The sequence below is a fragment of the Geotrypetes seraphini genome, chromosome 19, assembly GCF_902459505.1.
Source record: "Geotrypetes seraphini chromosome 19, aGeoSer1.1, whole genome shotgun sequence".
NCBI classification, from domain to species: domain Eukaryota; kingdom Metazoa; phylum Chordata; class Amphibia; order Gymnophiona; family Dermophiidae; genus Geotrypetes; species Geotrypetes seraphini.
In genome coordinates, this window is record NC_047102.1 from 9,985,177 (window position 1) to 10,012,173 (window position 26,997).

The 26,997-nt window shown below is 41.0% G+C and overlaps 1 protein-coding gene across 2 annotated transcripts in view; it reads left to right on the forward strand.

The window, feature by feature from the left end:
* TTC17 (tetratricopeptide repeat domain 17) overlaps nucleotides 1-26,997 on the forward strand; it is an 81,063-nt gene that overhangs the window by 6,162 nt on the left and 47,904 nt on the right. For both annotated transcript variants that reach the window (XM_033928004.1, XM_033928003.1), the window contains exons 2-11: nucleotides 6,860-6,949; nucleotides 9,139-9,308; nucleotides 10,716-10,827; nucleotides 11,851-11,982; nucleotides 13,091-13,200; nucleotides 16,570-16,717; nucleotides 19,249-19,388; nucleotides 19,859-20,019; nucleotides 21,035-21,147; nucleotides 26,421-26,567. In XM_033928004.1, coding sequence (XP_033783895.1) covers nucleotides 6,860-6,949; nucleotides 9,139-9,308; nucleotides 10,716-10,827; nucleotides 11,851-11,982; nucleotides 13,091-13,200; nucleotides 16,570-16,717; nucleotides 19,249-19,388; nucleotides 19,859-20,019; nucleotides 21,035-21,147; nucleotides 26,421-26,567 — 1,323 coding nt within the window. The remainder of the gene's footprint in view (nucleotides 1-6,859; nucleotides 6,950-9,138; nucleotides 9,309-10,715; nucleotides 10,828-11,850; nucleotides 11,983-13,090; nucleotides 13,201-16,569; nucleotides 16,718-19,248; nucleotides 19,389-19,858; nucleotides 20,020-21,034; nucleotides 21,148-26,420; nucleotides 26,568-26,997) is intronic.

Consider the following 26,997-nt stretch of genomic DNA (forward strand, 5'->3'; position numbering starts at 1 on the left):
GCAGCATTTGTGGCCTCTGGTAACATAACAGGGCATCTGTCCCTTCTTAAGTGGAATGGATGCAGAGTACAGCAATTGACTGTATCTTCATACTTGACCTCTTACAACACCTTCACCCTTGCAGGTGAAGTGCAAAATTGTAATTTGCTGCATCAGTAATGATTCCTTATGCAGAGTCATTTGCATCTACTTCCATGCTTGTAGTGTTAACTTTAATGCACGCTGTTACTTCCCGGATGGCACAGATTTTGTACAGTAAAGCCCCTGCTACGTGGAACATGATCCTAGCGCAGGGAGACTCGGGCACTAACCGGGAGGAAAACTGCAGTGCTGAGCTTACCATGTTCGTTGCCCCATTTTATCAAGCCACGGTAGAGCGTTTTAGCGCTGGCCGGTGAGCAAAATGCTCCGACGCTCATAGGAATTGAATGAGCATCGGAGCGTTTACCTCGCTGACTAGCACTAAAACACTCTACTGCAACTTGATAAAAGGAGGCCTATATTGGCCGATTTATTTGTTGTCAGAAGGAAAATGTCATCGGTTTATTTGTTTTCACTTCTTCGGGCACTGGTGAATTGTTGTTAAAATAGACTTTTACAGGAGCCCTTTTCTTGTATTTTTATATTATTAAGAGGTCTAAGAATGTAGGGCTATGCAAAAGAGTTATACCACTAGTGTGCAAAAGAGGGCGTGTAGAGAGGCGCCAGTGCTGACTGGCTGCCTACATGACCTGCTGCTCGCATCAAGAGTCACATCCTATAGATAGTCATCCGTCATCAGTGCCTCTCCTCCTTTCTACGCGTCTTGTTTTGCAGCACCCTACTGGTGGCTCAGGGCTCCAGCTGAACAACCTCCGCGAATGTTGACGTGATGATGGGTGTATGGGTGTGACATCATCGCGTCGACGTCCGCGCACTTACAGGTGCCCTCAAGTTGCCGTTTAGTGTGCCATGGCTCACAAAGTTTGCAAGATACTGAGTTATATCAACAATCTAGCATAGCTGGACCAGTATTTTACATCATTCTTATGATTTTAGTTCTTTGTCCATCACGCTTTGTGCTGTTGTTAGTCTCAGTGAGGCCTCTGAGGAGGTGCATATGCGGCTCCCAGCCTCAGACAGAGCAGGTAAATCATTTACATTTCCGAAAAGTGAAGCACTAGATCAAAGGAGAGCAAAGAGCAGCAGCCATTGAAGGCAAACTATAGATCCTGATAACCATTTAAACTCGAAGAGCCATCAGCAGATATCATAATCTGCATTTTTATAGGATTTCTGTGCAATGATCAAGCTAGAGATGTGTGAGTTAGTGGGGGAGGGGAGTGCAGGGGTGAGAGTTCCCCTGGGGTGCCCACTACCCTTGCAGCAGATCTGTTTAAACACTTAACCCTAGTCATAGAGCCTAGATTGCAAAAGACCGTATGTAAATGATAATATTTTATAATCAAGGTATGTAATTGAGCGCTCTGCTTATTTGAATGCCAACATGCAAAGTATGCACCATCTAGTCATATACATACAGAATACTGCATCACTGACATTGCTCTTTTACATGCACCAGCCACTCTGCCAAGAATTATTCCACTGGTGTTTTCTTGATGAACCGTTAAATAACGGCAAACATATTCCCATTCTTAAAAGCTTGTGGATGGGCACTTTTCTCAGTAATTTGTACTTAGGTGAGCCATCTGCATTGCAACAGCCTCTCCTTATTTCTCTTCACTCTCTTACAAATCCCCCATTGCAGAAGACAAAAGATGTTGCTTGGCAAACATCTCTAGTACAATCCACTTGGAAACCGAACTGTAGGCTTGCATGAGAAGAACCCAATTATAAAATACCACCTGAGCAAAATTGTCTCCATACTTTGCAGCCTCATGATCTGTAGATAGCTTTCCACCACTATGAAGCTGGCCACTCAGGTAATCGCCTTCTGTTTTCCATTTCTGCTTGTGTGTCGCAAAACTTAAGTCACCTCTGTCAATAAAGGCCGTGACGTAGACACATCTTCATTGCAATGCAGGTGGAACTATTCATATAGGCCTGTATCACGTTTTCAATCCCAGTATAGTCATGCTCAGATAAAACCTGTGTTGTAAGCTGTCGTTTCCCAACTCCATATTTTTGCAGGTATTTCCCAAAGTTTTCTTTGTTATTTTATGTGTGTGTTTATTTTTTTAAACAGCTCTATCTTCTGTCTGGATAGCACATCTCTTCCTTTCATTCTTGGGCTGATGTGTGATATTCCAAGCAAGAGCTTAAGGGACATTTGGCTTTTGTTTTGCTGTATTCACTACTGCCACAAAGAAGGAAGAATGATGCACGCAATGTAGGTCCTTTGCCCAGCCTCTCATCCCTGGGACAGAAGTGCTGTGAATATGAATTGGAGAGAAAATACTGCATGTTGCTGAAACATTGACTTATAAGTAGGGTTTCTGTAAGGTGTTTATAAATTGTACATTTCGGTGTTTTATTGTTCAGGTAATTGGAGTAGTCTCATACCACAGGTGCTATTGCTGGGTACTTTTTCTAGTAGAATCAAACTTGTATGTTTATTTATTCATTCATTTCTTTATTTAGCCCGTCCTCCCAAAGGAGCCCAGAATGGGTTACAGGAATACATTCATAGTATGGGTAGGACAAACTTTAGTGAGAAATACAGACTTTACAGCATTTACAGTAAAGACATAACATACAGACTTAGTAGGCATAGGGTGGATTAAATTGCAGCGTTTACAGTATGGGTATAACAGAGAGGTAACATAGCTTTCCTAGCGACGGGTGTATCTTTTTTGTCGGAGAATGTGGTGGTAATTCAGGTTATATTTGCGGTGGCCTGAGAGTTTAGAGATGTGCCTTTGAGATCCATCCGTCCGGGGTGTAGACGCGGGTTGTTAAGGAGCTGGGTTTGTAAAGAGAAAGGTTTTCACGGCTTTTCTGAAGTTCCAAAGACTGTCTAGTCATCTAATGGATGGGGCATAAAAACTGACTGGAGGACTGTGAGTGAGTACTAATGGAAGTGGGATTTTACAATATCTGTTCAATAAACACTTGTTTTATTGGTAAAACCTTAAAATCAGAAGTTCTACGTACAATAGCCATATGACTCGTGGCTCTTAATTTCTGATATTCAAGGTTTTTCTAGACAATAAATACAACAGAGAACTGTTTATTAGAAGACAGTATTTCTTAAACTTTAATTGATAATGAGATAGTTGATAATGAGATTCTAAAAAAAAAAAAGTTTGTTATTACAAGAGTTGGTACTAAAGTAAAAAGTCCCGTCACTCAAAAGCCAGAAGGATGTTTGGATCCACAGCGAGAGGAGTGGTCAGCAGGGGAAAAAAATGAGGTTATAGGGCTACTGTACAAGTCTCTGAGACCTTATTTAGATACCTTGTACATTTCTGGAGAGTGCACCTTTTCAAAAGATAACAAGATGGAGTTAGTCCAGAGGGCAGCTACTAAAATGGCCAGTAGTCTTCATCATAAAGCATATGGGGCAGATTTTAAGAGCTCAGTATGGCAGGATAGGAGAGAGACAATAGAAACTTTTAAATACTCCCATGGCATAAATAAATGCACAGGAGATGAGCGTCTTTCACGTGAAAGAAAGCTCTGGAATGATCAGGCATAGAATGAAGGTAAACGGGGGGGGGACAGACTCAGGAGTATCCTAAGGTGATGAATGCGTGGAATAGCCTTCCGATACATGAAGTCTGTATCTGAATTTAAGAACGCTTGGAATAAGTACATATGATTCAACACTCAAAAAAATGATGAGATCTAAATAGACCAAAATCCACAATCTCAAAGTCCCAAAAGTCTTTCAATAACAAACTCATTTTTTTACCGAAGAAAGAGGACGTCAGAAACCACTACTACAGACTACCGTTTATATCTGGTAGTAACTGTGGTTTCTGTTTCATTCTTCAGTCCTCAAAATGTTCATCATATATAATCTGAAAATCATGAGGCTTTGAGGACTGATGAATGAAAGGGAACATCAGTTACTAACGGATACAGTATAAATTTGTAAAGTCTGTAGTAGTGGTTTCTGATGTCCTCTTGATAAAAAAAAAGTGAGTTTGTTGTCATTGATAGACTTTTGGAACTTTGAGATAAGTACATAAGATCTCTATGGTAGAGGAACGGATAATAGATGGCATGGATGAGCAGATTGAATACACCATATAGTCTGTATCTACCTTCATTTTCTGTTTCTGTGTTTAGTTATCATAGCTAGCAGTATCCTATATTAAACCTTCTTTTTCTCACTCCTGCTGATATAACCTTGGCTGTTAATTCCTTTATCTTTCTACCCCCTCAGAGGCCAGAGAAGAGTGACTAAAATGGTTAAGGGGCTGGAAGAGTTGCCGTACAATGAGAGATTAGAGAAACTGGGCCTCTTCTCCCTTGAAAAGAGGAGATTGAGAGGGGATATGATCGAGGCATTCAAGATAACGAAGGGAATAGACTCAGTAGATAATGACAAGTTGTTCACCCTCTCCAAGGTAGGGAGAACAAGAGCTCACTCTCTAAAGTTGAAAGGGGATAGATTCCGTACAAACGTTAGGAAGTTCTTCTTCACCCAGAGAGTGGTAGAAAACTGGATCACTCTTCTGGAGTCTGTTATAGGGAAAAACACCCTCCAGGGATTCAAGACAAGGCTAGACAAGTTTCTGCTGAACCAGAATGTACACAGGTGAGGCTGGTCTCGGTTAGGGCACTGGTCTTCGACCTGGGGGCCGCCGTGTGAGCAGACTGTTGGGTGCGATGGAACACTTGTCTGACCCAGCAGCGGCAATTCTTATGTTCTCAGTGAAGGAAGTATTTTAAAAAAACAAACCCAAAATACAGGTTCCAGGAGACAGCAGATCTTGATACTAATTCCAGTCTTTTTGCAAGAAAGTTTAGGATAAGTACATAGGATTCAACACTCAAAAAATGATGAGCTCTAGATAGACCAAAATCCACAATCTAATGGGTCCACGAGGCTGTGGGGAGTTTCTGAGTATTCAGTTCTTTGTATATAAGGATTATGGAGAATACAGAAATCATCTGGAATTCCAAGGTATGGAGGCAACTTACATTACATTAGTGATTTCTATTCTGCCAATACCTTGCGGTTCAAGGCAGATTACATAAAAGTTTACAGGAATAGCATAAGAAATGGCACAGTGTGCAGCGGCCGCTAAGAAGGCAAATAGAATGCTAGGCATAATCAAGAAGGGTATTACAACCAGGACGAAAGAAGTTATCCTGCCGTTGTATTGGGCAATGGTGCGTCCGCATCTGGAGTACTGCGTCCAATATTGGTTGCCGTACCTTAAGAAGGATATGGCGATACTCGAGAGGGTCCAGAGGAGAGTGACACGTCTGATAAAAGGTATGGAAAACCTTTCATACGCTGAGAGATTGGAATAACTGGGACTCTTTTCTCTGGAGAAGAGGAGACTTAGAGGGGATATGATAGAGACTTACAAGATCATGAAGAGCAAAGAGAGAGTAGAGAGGGACAGATTCTTCAAACTTTCGAAAAATAAAAGAACAAGAGGGCATTCGGAAAAGTTGAAAGGGGACAGGTTCAAAACGAATGCTAGGAAGTTCTTCTTTATCCAACATGTGGTGGACACCTGGAATGCGCTTCCAGAGGGCGTAATAGGGCAGAGTACGGTACTGAGGTTTAAGAAAGGATTGGACAATTTCCTGCTGGAAAAGGGGATAGAGGGGTATAGATAGAGGATTACTGTACAGGTCCTGGACCTGTTGGGCTGCCGTGTGAGCGGACTGCTGGGCACGATGGACCTCAGGCCTGACCCAGCAGAGGCATTGCTTATGTTCTTATGTCCGAGCACCTCAAAGACACTATTCCACAATAAGGAAAAAAGATAGGAGATGTTCACTTGGCACAACTCTTTATAGAATAGCCATCATCTTGATAGCAGTTGCTTTCATGAAGGATTCCTTGCTCAGCCATTTTTGTGGGTGGAAGCCAAGAGATAAACAGAAAATATATGGAAAAAAAAATGTGAAATGTTTGTGAGAAGCCTTCAGACTTCTCAGGTTGTTTTCCTCTTACAAGCCTTGTCATACAAGCCTTGTATAGGCTTCAGTTCTCCTGTCATAAAGATCTAAAAGAAATTCCAATAAAATGTTGTGCTGAGAATTTACCTTTTTGACTTTTATGGTTTAAGCCAAATTTAAAAAAATCAGATCTCAGAGGTATTCAGTGTTCAATAAAATAAAACAAAAACTCAATCTAAAAGATAGGAAAGACCTAATACATCCACATTCAATCATCATAATATTACATCATGTAGATATCATCAGTGTCTTCTCCCTCACCATCTGATTGATCACCAAATGTCCCGATGAAAGATTTAAATGTTTTCAAATATCTTTCTGCTTGAGCTGATACTGGCAGCTTATTCCACAGCATAGGAGCTACTAAAAGAATGCACTTTCACGTGTGGTCTTCATCATAGCCTATGGTCTTGAAACTTGGATGGCACATAAGGGATGGCTAGAGCACTCAGATATAATGGATAGTGTGATCATATTTATGTACATTTCCCAACACCCTCTTGGCTGTAGTTTGCAACATCTGAAAGCGCCTGATGTTACCAATGCAGATTTTTGCATAAACCAAGAGGCGATCAATAAAGCATGTATTAGAGATCTTAGTGCAACTTCATGAAATAAATATTTCAGGGATGTAACGGATGTAAAATAACAAATGATCCCCTTTTTATAGTGGAGGACTCTTACTCAACAAAATCCAATCTAAAATGTATTAGAGCACCTAAGTATCAGCAATTATTATTTATCAAACGGACTTTTAAACTGTTTGTCACAGGTGGATTCGCCAGTGAATTTGAAAAACCCTCATGATCTGGTCATACTGATGCGACAAGAAACAACAGTCAACTACCTCAAAGAACTGGAGGTAAGGAAAGATGATGTAGTTCATGTAGGCTTTTAACCATCACACTGAGAAGTTTATAGAAGCCCAATTCATAATATTATGGCTTATTTACTAAATTACATTAGCTTTTAACAGATAATATGGCAGCTTAGCAGTTAATGCACAGCAATTTCTCCATTAAATGGGGTGGAGAATGTGTCTTATAATTAGCCACAAGGCCAGTTACTGAATATTAACAGTTAACATAGCAGATAGTGTCGTTATTACCACCTGAAGTGACATAGCTTACTGTGCATTAATATAATGGCAGAAATACAATGCAGTCAACTTTTCTCTGACCTAACTGAATGTTGAGAATGTCTTGAACAGTTAATATAGAGGCTTTGTAGTTACTGCACATTAATTTTGGCTGTTTAACCTATGGTAATTGCAAAATCTTGTTGCACTTTAACAAATAAACCCTCTGTGTATTAGGTTCTTTTCTTAATCACTCTTTAGGGCCCTGGTAAGTTCTTGGTGAAGACCTGTACCATCCAGTTGGTTCTGTGTGCTTTTCTTTACTCTCTAGCAATGATAAGCTTTGGTGATGCAACTACAGATGGAGAAAGAAGAGATTTGGCAAAGAGATGGCTCTCTATAGAAGACTATCAAAACGCTCTCCCCACTGTTTATTTTAAGGGGTGGGAGGGGTTATCTTCCATATATAATCTTGAATGATACCAATTATGAGCTCGGTTCATCCCTCCTGCCAGGGACTTCATGGGGGGGGGGGGGGGTAGGGAGATTCCCTGCCACAGCCACTCATCTGATGGCAGCAGGGGGATTCCCTTGCTGTGATCAGCTAATGGCAAGGGATCAGGCTCGATTCTTTAACCAGCGCCTGTAACATGGGCGTCGGTTAGGGAATCGGTTTAGTTAGGCATCTGTCTGTTAGGGCAGACGTTATTCTGTATAGATTGCCAGTTTGCAATTCTCAGCTGCTTCTTAGGCAGCTGCTGAGACCAGCATTCTATATAGAATTTCCCCCTGTAGAACCTTCCTCCGTACAAATGCCTATACATATAACTACCCACTTCATTCATCGGTGAAAGAATTGCTGTAGGTAGTTTCAGGGCTATCTCTTTTTACTTTGCTAAGTTTTGGGGATATTAGGTGCAGGGTGGATAAAAACCAAGAAATTTTTAAAATTAAAAAAATCAGATTTCTTTTTTTTAAATCAGATTTTTTTAATGTAAATTAGATTTTTCTTCAAGAAAGAATTTTATTAGAAAAAAAAAACCCTTCATCTAAAGATAGTTTATGTTTAAGATACATTATAGTCCAAAAGTTATCATGAAATAAGGATTCGTTTTTAATTATGTAGCATGCAATGTTTAATAAAAGTTTTGGTAAGTCTTGATTGGTGGAGTCATGTCCACAATGATCCTGTTGTATGTTCTTGTATATCAGAAGAAGGGAATTTTTTTTTTCTTGCAGAAACAATTGATACATCAGGAAATGTACATACAGCAGAATACTTACAGGAAAAAGCAGCAAAAGCTATAATGTGAACAAAAATTCAAATGTGTAGTATGCAATTTAGTCACGACAATGCTACAAATGTATCCTAGATGAGAAGAAATCTGGAAGAGAATACCAAGCTAATAAGTATAGGGATGCAGTGCTCATTTGCCTCACCTCCTAGCCAAAGTTTTCAGTGTCCCAAAAATAAAGACTAATGTTGAAATTGCTAAATATTTATGTAACAATCATTTTGCTGCTGCAGCTCTTGAAACGAATGGGTGGAATCAAGTTAATGCTTCCACAAGATGTTAGATGGAGCTCTGTAGTGGACTGTTTTGACAGTATATCAAGAACTGGCCTATTCTGATGACATCTGGTTGTAAATATTAAGATTATACATACCAGCAAGAATGAGACTGTAGAAAACTATGTTTTAAATCAAGTCTTTCTGACTAGTGATTTAAATTAAATCCATCCTAATTAGATGTACAGTATAGCATTTTAATAATGAACTTCACACACTTCTCTACTAGATGTTTTTATTGTAATTCACCTTTGACATGTTATGAAGGGTGAAATATCAAATTGTATTAAACTATTCAAAAACAAAGATTAAATCTAAATAAGAATCTGGTTATTTGCTGGATGTCCCCCTTTTTTTTTTCTTAAAAAAAATAAAACCTGGATTTTTTTCTGGCTTCTTACAGAAACAGTTGGTTGCTCAGAAGATTCATATAGAGGAGAATGAGGACAGAGACACTGGCCTGGAGCAGAGGCATTATAAAGAAGATGTAGACTGTCTTAAAGCCAAGGTGCCCTTAGGGGACTTGGACTTATATGATGGCACATACATCTCCCTGGAGAGCAAAAATCTCAGGTAAGGAAAGATTCCAGCAACTTACTGTTTTGGAGCTTTCCCTACCACTGTGTGCTAGTGTTGCTGCTGTTTTTATACACTTTAAGCCACTACTGTGATGACCACTTGTTATTACTTATATTGATCCAGCCTCATGAATAAACAATAGCATCCCCTTCAATATACACAGTCTGGATATTATTTGAAGAATGTAATCTTATGTTGGTGTACAAGACGCCTCAGCCCCACCACTCCACCGCAAAAATAATTTTTATCTCGCGGGAAGCATAGTGTGGTGCTTCATCATTGGCTGTCTTTTCATACTATAGTGTTGTTACTAACATTAGTTTGCTTTAGCCTTTTTTTTGCTTTCCTGCAGTGCCTCAGCTTTCTGCTATATTAGTAGATAATAATCAAAAGTGCAAATGGTACTTATCTCAGCCAACCAGGGGAGCCAGACCCGACATGTTTCGCACGTGAATCGTGCTTTCTCAAGGGTCTCTCGAGGTCGCCGCCGTCATCCGACTCCAGATCTTTTGCTCACTAAATTTCTGGAGTCGGATGACAGTGGAGAGTAGGGTTATGGATTGAAGGTATCAAAAAGGTGGATTTTCAGTCTGCTTTTGAACAGGGTAAAGGGAGGGGCTTGGCGGACAAACTCAGGTAATTTATTCCAGGCATAGGGAGCAGCTAGATGAAAGGAACAAAGTCTGGAATTGGCAGTGGAGGAGAAAGGTACCGCTAAGAGTGGCTTATCTGAGGAAAGGAGCTCTCTGGAAGGTGTATGAGGAGAGATGTTGAGGGGGCAGCAGAATGAACACACTTGTGGGTCAGCAATAGGAGCTTGAACTGTATGCGAAGATGGATAGGGAGCCAGTGAAGGGATTTAAGGAGAAGGGTGACATGAGCGTAGCGAGGTTGATAGAAGATGAGTCGTGCAGCAGAGTTTTGCACATCTAGAAGAAAGAAGATTATTGAGGTAAGAAACTAATCTTCCTTCTCAGTCTGCAATAAATATGAGCAGAATGGAGCGTGTTAATGGCTCCTTCTGCTACAGACTCCCAAATATCATCATTTGTTTTAAGTACTTGACAAACATGTTTTCTTTCCTTGTCATTACTGTTCATTATTTTATTTTAAAAGGCTAATTGGAGGTTTTGCGGTTCATTTCCAGTAGGTGTTTATAGTCTTTCAGTCAGTAGCACACACAAAGGCAGGCTCCGTTGCCAAAGTGCATTTACCATTTTATATCTGGTCACATTTGGTAATAATTATCCCCATAGTCTTCTACTGGACCAGTGCTATTACTACAGTTGTGTGTGTTGGATAGTATCATTTCGGATTACGGCAATGTTTCTAGTATAGGTCTCTTGGGAATAAAGGCGCATGAAAAGTGCTTTGCTCTATTTCTTTGATCTTGTGTTTCAGCCCTGAAGACTATTTAGATACCAAGTCACTCTTGCCACCTGATCTGGAGAAACCAGACTGCACAAAGATTGTAGAGCTTTCCTACAGTGTACACGCTTTTCAGCACTTACGGGTCAGTAATCCGATACTTTTTTATTCTTTCATATAATCATAGTTCTTTAGTCGGTTTCTTGATTGGATTAGCAAAAATGTACTTGCAGTTCCAAACTGAGCTTAAAATGGGGATAGTATATACGATTCACAGTTAGTTTTCAAGTGACTGAATAATATCAAACATAAAGGCCGGTGGTTAAATGCAGTGAAACTCCAGTTACCCCTCCCCTCAACTATAAGATTCAAAGTGAATATCTTGAGGACAAGTTAAACCAGTGGTCTCAAACTCGCGGCCCGCCAGGTACTATTTTGAGGCCCTCGGTATGTTTATCATAATCACAAAAGTAAACTAAAACAGTTTCTTGATCATATGTCTCTTTAGCTATAAATGACAATATTATTATTAAGACTTGGCCAAAAGGAAAGATTTATAAACTATGAAGAGTTTTACCTCATTTCTTTAATAAGACATTAACTATTTTTTTCTGAGGCCCTCCAAGTACCTACAGATCCAAAATGTGGCCCTGCAAAGGGTTTGAGTTGGAGACCACTAGTGTTTTAGCCATAGCTACTTATTTACTGAACGTTATGTCCCACCTTGCCTAATTCAGTCCAAAAATCTTTGCAGATTTGGTTTTTCCATCTGGTCAAAAGAATCTGAGCTTACTTGCAACCCAACATTTCCTCATTTTGTTTACCCAGTTTGGATAAAACTAAAAGACAAAATTGAAATGTCGTAGGTGAGCTACAAGTATGAAACAAATTAAACCGATTCCCCAAGTGGGAAGCCCTAAACTGTAAAAAGCTGCATCGACTATATCTTCCGTAAAGTGGTAACAGTGCTTGCTACAGTTCCCTGACTTGATTGTGTATAAACATTTGTGACCCTAGGGCTTATTCTATGGTGAATTTGTGATATGTTAATCTGGAATTTGATCATTGAAGTATATCATTTTCTGCATGCCGCTGCTTGGTTTTCTCTTAGCTGAGGTCTTGCATGCCTATAACATGTGATGTGTAAGATTTCTTCCTCTTTCCCTAGGGTATACAAGAGAGAATAAATCTCTCTGCCCCCCTGTTACCTAAAGAAGATCCCATCTTATCTTCCTTATCCAAGCAGTTGGGAAAAAGCATAGACGACATAGGTCATAGGATCCATGAAAGTTTGCTGAAGGTTAGCATGCTTATATTTGTTTGATGAGAGGAGTAAGAAGCCTCTGCATTGTTTTTATCAGTAATCAAAGTGCTTCACTTCATTGCCTTGTCTTGAAAATATGATTTCTGGTCTTTTGTCCTGAGGTAACACAGGCTCCTGGATTATTTATTATGTATTGGCAGTTAACCTTCAACGTGATGTATAGGGAACAATTGACATTGAGGGGTATAGTTGTCAACGTGAGCTACTGGTAAATGTAGTCATTTTACTAGGCAGACTAGTTGGACCACATTAGTCTTATCTGTGGTCATGTACCACATAAGGAATAAAAATGAGAGGCAGTATGAATAGAATTACTTTACTGAATCCAAGAACTCATAGACGAGCCTGCTGGGATAGAAAGAATCCCTGAAACACAGTGGTTGGACCCAAAAAGCACAACTCTGCTAGTTTTTTTTGAGGGGCGGGTTTTGGTTTGCTGCTTTTATAGTTTTAAATTAAGGGTTTTTAGGTATGCTTGTACAGAGCACTACCACCTAAAAGTTGAAGTATAAAAGAAAACCTCTCGGGTGTATCACCATTCAAAGTTTTAAAAACCAAACAACAAAGTATAAATAAAATACAGGCCTCAACAGGAAGTCAGTGAAGACTCGCATAGAGGTGACATGACCAAACCTTGCTTTCTTAAATATCTGCCTAGCCAGCAGTGTTCTGAATCAAAGTTTCCTCATAGGTTTCACTGAAGTACCAGAATACAAAGAATGATTAATTTAATCCAATAAAAATGTATTGGTTTATATTTTGTAGGGGGAGAGGGAACTGTTTCTAACACCCCTCCTCTTTTTCTAAGGCGAGCTAAATGCTTACACATCCATAGAATATAATGCATGCATTAGCATTTAGGACCCTATGATGAAAATAAGACTCTGCATCAGGACTGAGTTGCCTCAGCTGGGGAGAAATCAAAAAGTTTATTGCACTACCAGCATTATGCATCTGGTAGTGATCCTCCTTGTCTGGCCATACTGTTATTTTTTTAGATGGTCCAAAGTTTGCCAAGAGGTGCTTTGTTTTGTTTGGGTTGTTGTTTTTTTCAAATCTTGTCTTCCCTTTCTTTTGCGAACAGAATACGTCTTCCTGGGTCCTGTATAATATGGCTTCCTTTTATTGGAGAATAAAGAACAATCCCTACCAAGTGGTGGAATGCGCCATGCGAGCTCTGCATTTCTCTTCCAGGTGAGCAATCTGAAATGTTAGCGCAGGGGTAAGCAACCCATTTGTGTGTTCTGGTAGGGCATGCAAATTGAACTCCTTTCTATTCATTAGAGAAATTCCTGAAAACCCGACTGCGATTTCTCACCCCTGGGTTGGAACAGAGAATGTAAAGTGCTTCTGTATAAACATGTATCTAGAAAAATAGAAGCAGTAAAAGACCCCTTAAGTTGTGAGGAAAAGGTCTGTTTACTGCAGAGTCTGTCAGTAGATGCACATTTTTTTTTTTAATGCATGTGAGTCTGTGGTCTTTAATGGGTTTTCCCCCTAGGATTTCTTCAGGCAGGGTGATCTAGTCCTGGATTTTGATCCATTGTCTTCATGGATTTGTGCTTTTGCATTTCCTACGACAATTATAAGCACTAATCCATTTCTGTTGTAGTCTGAGATCGGGACTCAATCAGCCTATGCTGCAAAAATAGAGCAGGTTAGCAACAAGGAGAGCTCTTGAGGGAACATCAGGGCTCTTATTTCAGAACAGCATGGCAGAAATCCAGCGGTGATCACACAGTTTGTTGTCGTAAAGCAGGCAGGTCCATAATTCATAGACCAGTTCTGTTTTCAGTATGTGGCTGGTTTTTCAGAAATGTTCCTGCACATCGGTCTGCATTCTTCCTGATACTGTGTTATAAGCAACAGCAGATCAATATTTCTTCTGTAAGATACTGTCTCTCCAGATTTGGAAAACACAAGGTACTTTCTATTCTAACTAGCAAGAAGCCAGCAAAGTAATTTGATAGAAAATTGGGCTAGTATAGGGTTTGGAAAAGCTTTTAGGTAGACTGCCAAAAATTGCAACATCTACCTGCAAGATATTGGAGTGCCAGCCAGGCAGAAGAGAGGCTTGGCTAGTCTTTCACAAGATTTTTTTTTTGCTGCATTAAAGTAGGAAGGAAAGAGACGTATAATATTTCACAGTTTATCCTAGTACCTCACTCCCTCTTGTGTTTAGCCCTAGACACCACATAGCTCTTTCTTTTCCTCCCAGCACCCCGACACCCTTTTTTTCAATACTAGTTCAAGGCAAATTAGGTTCAAATACAAGAGGTGTCTTCCTTGTCCCTGGAGGGTTTGCAATCTAAAATTGTATCTGAGGGTTAATTGACTTGCCCAAGGTTACAAGGAGCAGTTAGGGATTTTGATCCTGGCTTCCCACTGCTCTAACCATGAGGCTTCTTTTTCACTTCCTTGCTTTGCAGCATCTTCTCTCTTCCTGCTGTATTTCTTTGGGATCTTCCTTCCTTTTGTATTCCCCTATATGGCTCTCTTTCCTATTTTATAATGTACTTCTTTACCTTAATCCTATCTTTCCAGTAGGTCGGGTATGTTTTAATGTATGTTACCCTATTTTACTATTTTTATTATGTACAAACTGCTTAGAAACTTGAATTCTACCTCCCCTATCCTTGCTTCCCCCAAGCCCATATCCATGATTCTCTTCCTGGGCAACCCAGTCGGCGCTGAGCACTTTGTGTCTGGTGGGCCGCTGCTGTCTCTCCAGGTAGCTCCCAGTGCCTCAGTTTGAACCATATTGTGAAGTTTTTTACAGAAAATCTTAGTTTTTAGTTCAGCAGAATGATATACCACTTGAAAGAGGCAACAGAAGCAACTAGGTATAAAACATTTCCATGCTGTCAGATCAAAGAGAGAAATGTGAGTGCAGAGGAGAAAGGGAGGAGAATAGAAACTGTGCTGGGTGTATCGGGGATGAGAAATGCTCAGTATGTGGATGCCAAGAACCTGCACCGTCGAAGTCTGGCCACCCGGATGGTCTCGGGACTCAAAGATCTCCCGTACGAAGAGAGGTTAGACAAACTGCGGCTATACTCGCTTGAGGAGCGCAGAGAGAGGGGGGACATGATCGAGACGTTCAAGTATCTCACAGGCCGCATCGTAGCGGAAGAAGATATCTTCTTTTTCAAGGGACCCACGGCAACAAGAGGGCATCCGTGGAAAATCAGAGGCGGGAAACTACGAGGTGACACCAGGAAATTCTTTTTCACTGAAAGGGTGGTTGATCGCTGGAATAGTCTTCCACTGCAGGTGATTGAGGCCAGCAGCGTGCCTGATTTTAAGGCCAAATGGGATCGACACGTGGGCTCTATTCACTAGGCAAAGGTAGGGGAGGGTCATTAGGGTGGGCAGACTAGATGGGCCGTGGCCCTTATCTGCCGTCTATTTCTATGTTTCTATGTTACCTCTACATACCAAGAAATGTCTTTGCCTCCAGAGTAGGACATGCATACTGGGGGGGTGGGGGAAGAGAGAGGTTGCTGATCTGCACTACCATGTGCTTTGTGATGCAGTCCCATAGGATTGCTTTGGAAAGGGACCTTAATCCAAATAAGTCTAGTGAGTTACCTGTACGTACGTACAAAGAATCTCATTACAAAGAGGGTTTTTATCAGGGAGGAGTACATTAAAGCTGTATTGTCACAGCCAGAGTGCCTTCAGAGTTTTTATTTCCCACTGCAGGTGATTGAGGCCAGCAGCGTATCAGATTTTAAGAGAAAATGGGATATTCACGTGGGATCTCTAGGGGAGTAAAGTCAGGGGGCGGGTATTTTGGTATGGGCAGACTTCCAAGTTTCCAAGTTTCCAAGTTTAATATATATTTGATTGATCGCTTTATCAATTTCAAAGCGATTAACACAAGTTTAAAATTACAGTATATGAGATTTACAAAAAAACAAACAAACACGACAGAACAATTTCATTACTGGACAAATCGGAAACATTAGGGTAAGTAGGGGGAGAAATTACAATATATTTGAGCAGAATAAAAAACAAATAAGGGAAAACACATATAGGTGGGATAAAAGGGGAAAAGATTAAAAAAATTTATTCTAGCATAAAATGAATCGATTCTGAAACTTGTAAAGATATAAAAGAAAAAACTGAATAAATTTAAATGATAAAAGCGTCGTTAAATAAAAAAGTTTTAAGATTACTTTTGAGTTTGTCCAAGTTTGTTTCTTCACGTAAATAAATAGGGAGAGAATTCCAGGTTTGGGGCGCTGTAACTGAAAAGATGTATTGTCGACGTGTATTAATTATTTTTAATGAAGGAATTGTTAGTACACCCTTTTCTGCCATCATTTTTCTATGTTTCTACTGTTGCTCAGACAGAATGATTTGGATAAAGGTTTGTTTTAAATGCTGAAAATTCTAAACTGTGAGAGGATTCAGAAGCAGTCATAGGAGAAAGGAGCGAGAGCTATCTTCAAATGGTAGTATATCCAGAATCGCTTTTCTCACGTGGAGTAGGCATGTTTCTTCAAAAGACACTGTGTAAGCAAGAGACAAAAATATGTGCATTGTCTCTCTATACAGGCAGAACAAAGGTGTGGCTCTCGTGAACATGGCAAATGTCTTACATCGAGCCCATTTCTCCGCAGATGCAGCTATCTTAGCTCATGCAGCTCTGGATGTTACCAGCGACTTCTTGGCCAATCATTATACTCTAGGGAATATATATGCGGTGAGTGCATAGCTTTCTGTGCATCAAGATGACTCCAGATCTCTTTTATATTTACTTCTAAAATTGTCAGCTTTATCTACTCTGATAAGCAAGGGATGTGGTGGTCTGTGTTGGAATAATGACTATATGGAGCCCATACCTAGACTGGAGCCATAGGACTCTGCTGCTCACAATGGGAGAAGAGACCCAGTATCTCTTGAGCAGTGTCTCTCAAACTTTTTTAGCTCTGGCACAGTAAACGGAGCAAATGTTTTTTGTGGCACATTATAATTGAAATTAAAAAATTGCAAAACCAACAAAAAATTAAATTTGAGAGTTATTTATGTAAAGTTCTTTAAGCTGTGTATGGGTAATTATAACAACGGTGAAACTAAAGTTGTTAGAATAGAATTGCTAATCAATGCGATGGATGTGCTTGTTTTTGAGTGCAAATTAACTCAGAATACAGCTTGATAGTCGACAAATATTTCATCATCCACCATCTGCAATCGTTCTCTTTTTTTCGATTTAATTTCTGTCTGAGCTGAAAATCCAAGTTTGCAAAGGTAAGAAGATCCAAATGGTAACAAAGCCTTGATTTGCTTTATTGCTCAAGTTAGGATAACTACTGCATAAAAACTAAAATTACTTGATCTTATTTTTTCAAGGACCAATCACGTCAAAGAATGATGCTTGTCTGGGCGGTTGATCCTTATACATACAGACGTTCATAACAGACTCTTGGATACATGACGTACATGTCATCTATTCTAGTGTATACTTATGAAGGGAATTTTTTAAAAATAAAGTAAAATTCTGGAATCTCTCATGGCCCACCAGTGTTTCGTGGCACACAGTTTGAGATATACTGCTCTTGAGCATACATAATAATAATAATTTATTTTCTTATATACCGATTTGCATCTAATAGAGGTGACAAATCTGCCTCATGCATATTCCTTATGGATATCTTGAAAACACGACTGGCAGGAGGTTCCCCAGGGCAGGTTTAAGAACCACTGTTCTAAAAGTGGATGCTATGTTTTTGCATGACTACATTTTAGGGATAATTTTATTAACTGTTTTTATATATAAAACCCTGTTACACACGTAAATGGGTAGTTATAAAAGTGTGCAAATTGCAGGCTGACACACCTGCATAGACGCGTACAATAGGCATGCTTAAGGTGGAGCACGGATGGAGTCATGATTTATGCACATATTTTACAAAATACATGCATATACGTGTAAAATGCATGCTAATATTTATGCCGGCTCTCAAACAGGTGAAATGTCCAAGCCTTCAATGTAGACGTGATTTATGCTGCTGTTTCAGGTGCCTGTGAGCCTTTATAGAAGAGTTACTTCCTGCCCAGTTGAGCTAGGCTCCCTGTTATAAAATGGACCCATTTATACACACAGACACTCGTGCAATTTTATAAGGGTCATTTTCCACAGGTAAAACTCCTTTTACTTACGATAAGTGTTTTATAAAGTTATCTGCGCAGTGACACCTTGAGCATAGTGGAGCTATGAAGAGCTTTTCACTCTGCAAAAACAACATTAGATCTGAGTTCATGACACTTTATCCTATATATTGTTAAATTAACTCTTTCTAGCTCTTTTGTTGCATTTCCATTCCCAGTTTGCTAATTTGTTTTTAGACTAATGTTATTGAACAAAAGAGAAGTCTTGTTCCCTATGTTATAAACACCACACATAAAGAATAGGGACGAAAGGATGCCCTCACTCGGGACTCCAAAGGTTGGAAACCATATGATTATTAAATTTCATGCAAGCCCATTCTACCCAACACGTCCAGTGTTCCAGTACCGTAGAGGTGTCTTCTTCAGGAATCTCCATGTATTCCTCTGCTGCGTTTGTACCGTCTATTTCATTACCACCTGGGCTGACCGGTTCACAGTCATTCGCGGGGAACCAGTTTACTTAATAGTGTTCGCACTGCCATTGGGGAGGGGGGTTTGGGGGGTTGGAACCCCCATTATAGAGGAAACTTAACATTTTTTCCCTTTTTTTTTTTTTTAGGAAAAAGTTAAGTTTTTTTGTATAATGTGGGGAATTGCACCCCCCCCCAACAGCAGCACAAACAGTATTAAGTAAAGTGGGGGGGGGGTCCCCCCCACACCCCCTGTCGAAGCTCTTTAAAATTAACTTTTACAGCGGCATGCTGGAGTCTTGCACGCAATTGTCTGGGCCGAAATGTCAGCGCGGCTTTGTCCAGCGCGCTTTTGTCACGTCACCGGGCTGACCCACTCCACATCCATGTCTATGGGTGGTAATGAAATAGACGGTACAAACACAGCAGAGGAATACATGGCGATTCCTGAAGAAGACACCTCTGTGGTGTCGAAACATTGGACGTATTGGGTAGAATGAGCTTGCATGAGATTTAATAAACATATGGTTTCAAATCTTTGGATCCTTTTGTCCCTGCCCTTTAAACTAATGTTGACATTTTTATTTGCTTTATACCACTTAGTTTTTTAGAACTGTGCCGTTGTACTAACTTTTTCATCTCCACTTCTGTTCAGATGCTTGGGGAATACAATCACTCTGTCCTGTGCTATGACCATGCTCTGCAAGCCAAGCCAGGGTTTGAGCAGGCTGTGAAAAGAAAGCATGCAGTGCTGTGCCAACAAAAACTGGAGCAAAAGCTGGAGGCACAGCACAGGTAAACATGGGCAGGAGCTCCGGGAGAGCTTATACCAAAAGACGCTGCAGAAAGGAGACCCAGGAGGGGGGGGGGGGGGGTGGATCTAGTGCTGGAGAATAATGAAGCAGCCCAAAAGGACATATATAGCACAGGACACTCCAGGCAGGAGAGTGCTGAGTGGTTTTACTGGGTAATGGAATGGGGTAGGCCACAAGGACTATGGCCTCACCAGTCTTTTGTCTGATATAGCATGAGTAACTAGAGAGTCTGGGATTGGAACAGGAGATCGGTTTGTTTGGCCCTTCCAACCAAAGCTATGTTCTACTGCCCCTGATTGATACAAGCATGGGGGTTCACCCAGCTTAAATATTAAGTCATGCAGCGCATGTCAACTAGAAGCAACCATTTTTTTTGAGTAAAAAAAAAATACATTGAGGAACTTGAACTGTCAAAAAAATGCATTATTTACTGTTTTAACTGTTTCCCAGATCTCTTCAGCGAACACTAAATGAATTGAAAGAGTATCAGAAGCAGCATGATCATTACCTGAGACAACAGGAGATCTTGGAGAAGCACAAACTGATCCAGGAGGAACAGATACTGAGAAACATCATCCATGAGACCCAGATGGCAAAGGAGGCCCAGCTAGGTGAGTCAACCGGCTGTCTGGTTCAACAGATGTTCTAAGAGCTCTTCCTTCTACCCTTGGCGCTAGAGGGCGACTGCTGATTCATTTTCAGAGCGGCCGTTTCTTCTGCCGTTGGTACTAAATAAAGGGCAGCTGTTTGTCACTTTGTGACTTTTGGAAAGGGGAGGGATTTGATTAGCAGGTGCTTTGATTTGTGATTCTTGGGAGAAAAGGCAGGAAGCCCCTTGTTCTAATGAAACAGTTGTGATACTAGTGCAGGGTGTTCAGCAGAGCAAACTAGGAAGCCATAGTAATGGTAAAACTTGTCACTGTTAGAGATCGGAGAAAGTGAAAAGCAATATTATTCTAATTTGTGTCATGATTTTTTTTTTTTTAATTCTTTATTCAGTTTTAACTCTTGCAACAAGTGTACAAAATTCAATCAGATAATTCATACAAATCACTTGACATTCTAACAATTATTGTCAAATGCATATAAAAAAGACCCCTCCCCCACCCATCCCATTCATCAGGAATAAACCCATTAAATCACATAACATCCCTCCTCATCCCCACATTAAATATAGTCCTATGTAATAAAAAGGTGTCCAATCATTAGAATATGCAATCAATGGCCCCCAAATCTTTTTGAAACTCTTATAATTTCCTTGCTCTCTTATTTGTTTTCTATGTTCTAAAGATCCTTCACTACTTTTATAATCAGTATGACTGATGTAAGAACATAAGAATTGCCGCTGCTGGGTCAGACCAGTGCTCTAAAATGAGTCCAGCCTCACCTTAACCTTTACCGTTGTCTTTGTCTTGTGGACCTCCCCACCCCCCAATTAATGAAAGATTTAGGTAATAGGTCTAGTATACCATATCCAAACAAAAATCAGTTGGTTTATCTTGAAAGAGGCTTTGTTTAAATTGTAAGGTTTAATAATGCAAATTTTGAAACACACTGCAAGCAATAATAACCAGGACGGTCTTCTATTTACATAATACTGACTCTGTCTCTCTTCTTATGTTCTAGGAAACCACCAGATCTGCCGGCTGGGCAACCAGCAGCACAGCTTGCACTGCCAGTGGGACCTGCCCATTCGCTATTACAGGGGGGATATCTTTGAAAATGTGGAATATGTGCAGGTTTGTCTTCTGTACTTAGCTTGGCTCTCCTGCTTATCATTTGTATAAAGCTAATGGATGTACGCGGTGTGAAAATGCACATTGAAAATAGCATGAAAACAGTCTCCGCAAAGTGGTTTGCAGTGTTGCGGTGTGGTTGTTTTTTCTCAGCCATTCTGGTGTGCAGAGCCATGGTAGCGCTGTCTTGAGTTAAGAGCAGGTCCCAGTGTGGAGGTCATTGGAGCAGCTTTGGGCAGTGCGGTTCTTACCAAGAAGGTGCCCTCAGATTGGATCTCAATTGCATCGGAGCCATGAGAGGAGACATCATACAGACTGCTAGTGAGAAAGGAAGGTGCTCCTGAGGTTCTTCACAGGAGTGCATGATGGGACATGAAAGCATGAGAGAGGCAGCCATTTTCTCTCCTCTTGCTCCTAGTTTTCAGCTCCCCATTCTGCCTCAAAGGAAGGTAAAAGTAGTCTTGTCCTCATAGAGAATGGCTGAGGTAGGTGAAATTTTAACTGGAGAGGAGGCTTTCTCTCTTGAATTTTTCTCTCTCATACAGAAGAGACAGTGTCACAGTTTTTCTTATTGAGAGAATACAAGTATTCTTTGACACAGGTATTTAAAAGCCAGATTCCTTATTGTCCATTCTAGGCCAGACCAGTGGGTTATATTGCCTTGCCTGCAGAAGGACCCAGAGAAAAATCTTAGAAATGACTTTATCCCAGGACAAGCAGGCAGCATATTCTCACATGTGAATGACGTTATCCACGGAGCCCGGCATGGACAATGAAAAGTGCACTTTAAGAGCTTAAAAGCTTTCAGACTGCCTTCACTGCGCATGTGCGAGTGCCTTCCCGCCCGACCTCAATTCTTTGTTTTCCGTGGGGTGAAGAAGCTGTGTTTTCATGTGCTATGTTGCCTTTCCTTCAGCGCAATAAAATTTTGAGCTTTGTCTCATATTCTTTTGTTTCATTTTAGTCTAAACTTTCTTTTGATTAAAAAAAAGAAAAATAGTTATTTTTTATCCCATTCCCATCGTGCCTTATTCAAGGCCTTTAGGTCTCTTTTTTTTCCTTTCGGTGACTTTTCCTCAGTTAACATTGAGTTCGACTTCGCCGCTCAAATCTTCCTGTCCATGTCTAAGACACCGAACGGGTGTAAAAAGTGCTGTCGGTGTCAGCGCCACATCTCTTTCACCAACCCGCACAGCTGGTGTATTCAGTGCCTCGGCCCTGAACATCAAGTGGATACCTTAATCCGTTTCTCTACCCTACAAAATTGTTTGGAAAAGCCCCTGCACCATGGATTTGCTAGAAAAATCTCAATCTTCGGTACCACCGATACCTACATTGACATCGGACATCCCTGCTTTGGGGAAGCCTACTAAGAAGCCAACTGCTTCCCAGCCAGTGCCACAGGCCTCTAGAGCATCGAGTTCTTTGCAGGCCAAACGCCGACACTAACGATCTCCTTCTGTGCAGGCTGTGTCTCCTTCAGGGCGTGCATCCTCCTCAGTGTCTCCCACCCCTCGCCATCTTACCGCACCATTGATACCTGCTCAGTCTCGGGTATCAGTGCAGGTTCTTCAAAACAGTTCATAAGTTTTGTTCATTATGTTCTGGTTTTGTAAAACTTTAATAAAAACATTTTTTTTTTTTTAAATCATTTTTATTGGGAGACAACAAGAGAACACAGATGAAAAATAAGCAAACAATGGAAAAACATTTTTTAACTGAAAAACAAAACTGTTCACAATTCAAAAATCAAAACTTCAAGCCACATTGTGCTAATTCTTCTCTTCTTTTGAGAACATAAGAAGATAAGCATCGCCTCTGCTGAGTCAGACCATAGGTCCATCATGCCCAGCAGTCCGCTCCCACGGCGGCCCCCCAGGTCAATGACCTGTAAGTGATCTATTACTCTAAAGCATTTTGTACTGTATAGTATCCCTCAATCCCCTTTTCCTTCAGGAACTCGTCCAATCCCATTTTGAAACCCAAAATCGTACTCTGCTCTACCACCTCCTCTGGAAGCGCATTCCAGGTGTCCACCACCCTCTGAGTGAAGAAGAACTTCCTAGCATTTGTTCTGAACCTGTCTCCCTTCAATTTTTTTGAGAAGAATCTTTTGAGAAGAAGAGAACATCAAGATGTGGCTTGAAGTTTTGATTTTTGAATTGTGAACTGTTTGAGTTTGGACACTGAGTTTCTCTTTCTGGTGACGCTCCACCAACGGAGTCAGCTGTTTATGATAACACTACCCTTGTGAAGTTTGCATACTAGCTGTATGTTCATGAAATCTGCACTTGGATTGAACTACATAAAAAGATTGTAATAAGATAAGTGCCTTCATTTTGATGTTTAAGCGATTTGTGGATAGCAAATGTTACACCTATCTTCAAGAAGGGAACCAGAGGCGACCCGGGGAATTATAGACCGGTCAGCTTGACCTCGGTTCCGGGGAAGATGGCCGAATCATTGATCAAGAACAGTATCAGTGAGCACATAGAGAAAAATAAGCTGATGAGAACAAGCCAGCATGGTTTCTGTACTGGAAGATCCTGCCAAACGAACCTACTGCACTTCTTCGAGGGGATAAGCGGACATTTGGACAAAGGTGACCCCATAGATATAGTATACCTAGACTTCCAGAAAGCCTTCGACAAGGTACCTCATGAGCGCCTTCTAAGGAAACTGTGGAACCACGGGGTGGAAGGGGACATACACAGATGGATCAAAAACTGGTTGGCAAACAGGAAACAGAGGGTAGGAGTAAAGGGACACTATTCTGACTGGAAAGGGGTCACAAGTGGCGTCCCACAAGGGTCAGTGCTGGGACCGCTGCTATTCAATATATTTATTAATGACTTGGAAACAGGGACAAAGTGTGAAGTTATAAAATTTGCGGATGACACAAAACTCTCCGGTAAGGTTAGATCTGTAGAGGAATGTAAAAAACTCCAAAGGGATCTGGACAAACTGAGTGAGTGGGCAGATAAATGGCAGATGAGTTTTAATGTGGAGAAATGTAAAGTTATGCACATAGGGAAAGGGAACCTGATGTACAACTACATGATGGGGGGGATGACATTGGGAAAAGGCAACCTAGAAAAGGACTTGGGGGTTTTGGTGGATAAAACAATGAAACCGGCAGCACAATGCGCAGCGGCCTCAAAAAAGGCGAACAGAATGTTGGGCATTATCAAAAAAGGTATCACTACCAGAACCAAGGAAGTTATCCTCCCGCTGTACAGGGCAATGGTGCGACCGCATCTGGAGTACTGCGTCCAGTACTGGTCGCCGTACCTAAAGAAAGATATGGCGATACTCGAGAGGGTCCAGAGAAGAGCGACAAAAATGATAAAGGGCATGGAAAACCTCTCGTATGCTGAGAGGCTGGAGAAGTTGGGGCTCTTTTCCCTAGAAAAGAGGAGACTTAGAGGGGATATGATAGAAACTTATAAGATCATGAAGGGTATAGTGAAGGTAGAGAGAGACAGATTTTTCAGACTGGCGGGGGCAACAAGAACTAGAGGACACTCAAAAAAATTGAAGGGAGATAGTTTTAGAACAAATGCTAGGAAGTTCTTCTTTACCCAGAGGGTGGTGGACACCTGGAATGCGCTTCCAGAGGGGGTGGTTGAGCAGAGTACGGTTTTGGGTTTCAAAAAGGGATTGGACGAATTCCTGAGGGGTAAGGGAATCCAGGGGTACAATTAGAGGGTCACTATACAAGACAAAATGCTCTTGAGTAATAGATCAATACAGGTCATTGACCTGGGGGGCCGCCGCGGGAGCGGACTGCTGGGCACGATGGACCTATGGTCTGACTCGGCAGAGGCCATGCTTATGTGCTTATGTGCTTATGTGTTACACATTATAGGAGGTAGGAAGGGAGTGTTATGATGTATCTAATAACTCCTGAGTTGCTTCACCATTGCTGCTGCTAATTATTGTTAATATGACTGAGCACTGTTATTCATTTATTGAAAAATCTTTTCTGGTTTTTATATTTAGAGAGGGATTTTTTTTGAGTATTTATTGATATTGTTTGAAGATCCTTTAAAGCAGTGGTTCTCAATCCTGTCCTAGGGGACCCCCCCAACCAGTCGGGTTTTCAAGATATCCTTAATGACTATGCATGAGAGAGATTTGCATACCTGTCACTTCCATTATATGCAAATCTTTCTCATGCATATTCATTAAGGATATTTTGAAAACCCGACTGGCTGGGGGGTCCCCTAGGACAGGATCGAGAACCACTGCTTTAGAGAGTTGTCTCCTAGTTTGTGGAAATAAACATGTTTTTATTTACAAGTCCATGAACAGACATTACATAATTAGTTAAGTAGCTCAGTCTACAATAGCTTGCAGGGCTGACTCAAGGGACTATGACAGCCAGAGCATTATACCCCTCACAGTTCATTGCATCTCTTCTCTCCCTCCTCCCCCACCTCAAATTGTGGAAGGGGTGGGGGAAGAGATGCCAGACTGGGATTTTATGCCTGTAATCACTGGCATGCCAAACCAGTGCTTCATCTAATCCATAGGTTGAGCCAGCCTTGAATGCTTCCCTTCAACCCTAATGTTTGTTGGACCCTTTTTCTGGTCCTAACTGCAGACTGAGTTTTAACATATTTCAGGGAGGGGCTCTCATCAGCTGTTTTCTACACTATCTTTTACAACAAATTTGAAGCCTCTTTAAGTTTGTCTTTCCAGCTCTGTTCCAGTTGTCTTACTATGTTAGCCTATTTGGGGGATTGTCAGCTAATTCCCCCTGGGCAACTTTGCTTCTCGCATAGTACCCCACATTGTCTCATGCCAACATAGCAGAACCCTGCCAACTTCGCAGTTTCTCAAACATCAATTTGGAAGTGCCCTTAGGATCTTACCCTTGCTTTTAGGGTCTGATCTTTAGCCACAAGCATTTCCCACTCTACTAGCTGGCTGGACTTCCTCTGACCCAAGCTGCTTTCTCCTGTCTCTTTCTTGGTCCTCTTCCTTTACCAGCCAGGCTGCCTTTTAAATTCATACAGTATTTGGAGCACTTTTCCTATTAGATTTCCCTTAGGGACTACATCTCCCAGTCTTCCCCAGGTTTACCTATACATTTCATCTGCTCTCTGTGAATTATGACAGTATGTCAGGTTCATTGAAATAAATATTATTGCCCTAATACTAGAGAGAGGGGATAGGGGAGAACATTGTTCATGCTTAGAACGATCCCATCAGAACTGCAGTGTCTTTATAGATCTCATTGGCTTGTTCAACTTCTGTTCTGTCATTTTCAGTTTGGAGAAGACTCATCGATTTCTGGAATGTCCTCAGTGAACCTGGATATTTCCACAAATCAGAGTGATCATAATGAAGCTGTCCAGTCACCGCCAATACCACACTCCATCCTGAAGGTGTGGGGCCGTGAATCAGAGACTTTTATGGTAAGTTTTGTTTGATGTTTGTAATGTTATACTAATTCAGTGTGTGTAAGACTGGGATAAGGAATAGGGACTCGTATACCACCTTTTTGTAGTTACACAACCACATTCAAAGTGGTTCACATGCAGGAACTCAAGCATTTTGCCTGTCTGCCCTGGTGGGCTCACAATCTATCTGATGTGCCTGAGGCACTGGAAGATTAAATGACTTGCCCAGGGTCACAAGGAGCAGTGCGGGGTTTGAACCCCCAACTTCAGAGTGCTGAGGCAGTAGCTCTAAGCACTGCCAGTGTCGAGTCTTCGCAGTGCTACTGTCGATAAAGTGATCTTTGAGCTGTACACCCGTGGCTGAATTATTGACATCTCATCCTCATGACTCGGTTGTGCTCTAATCACTGCACCACACTCTGTAACTATTTTGTCCAGCTTTCCA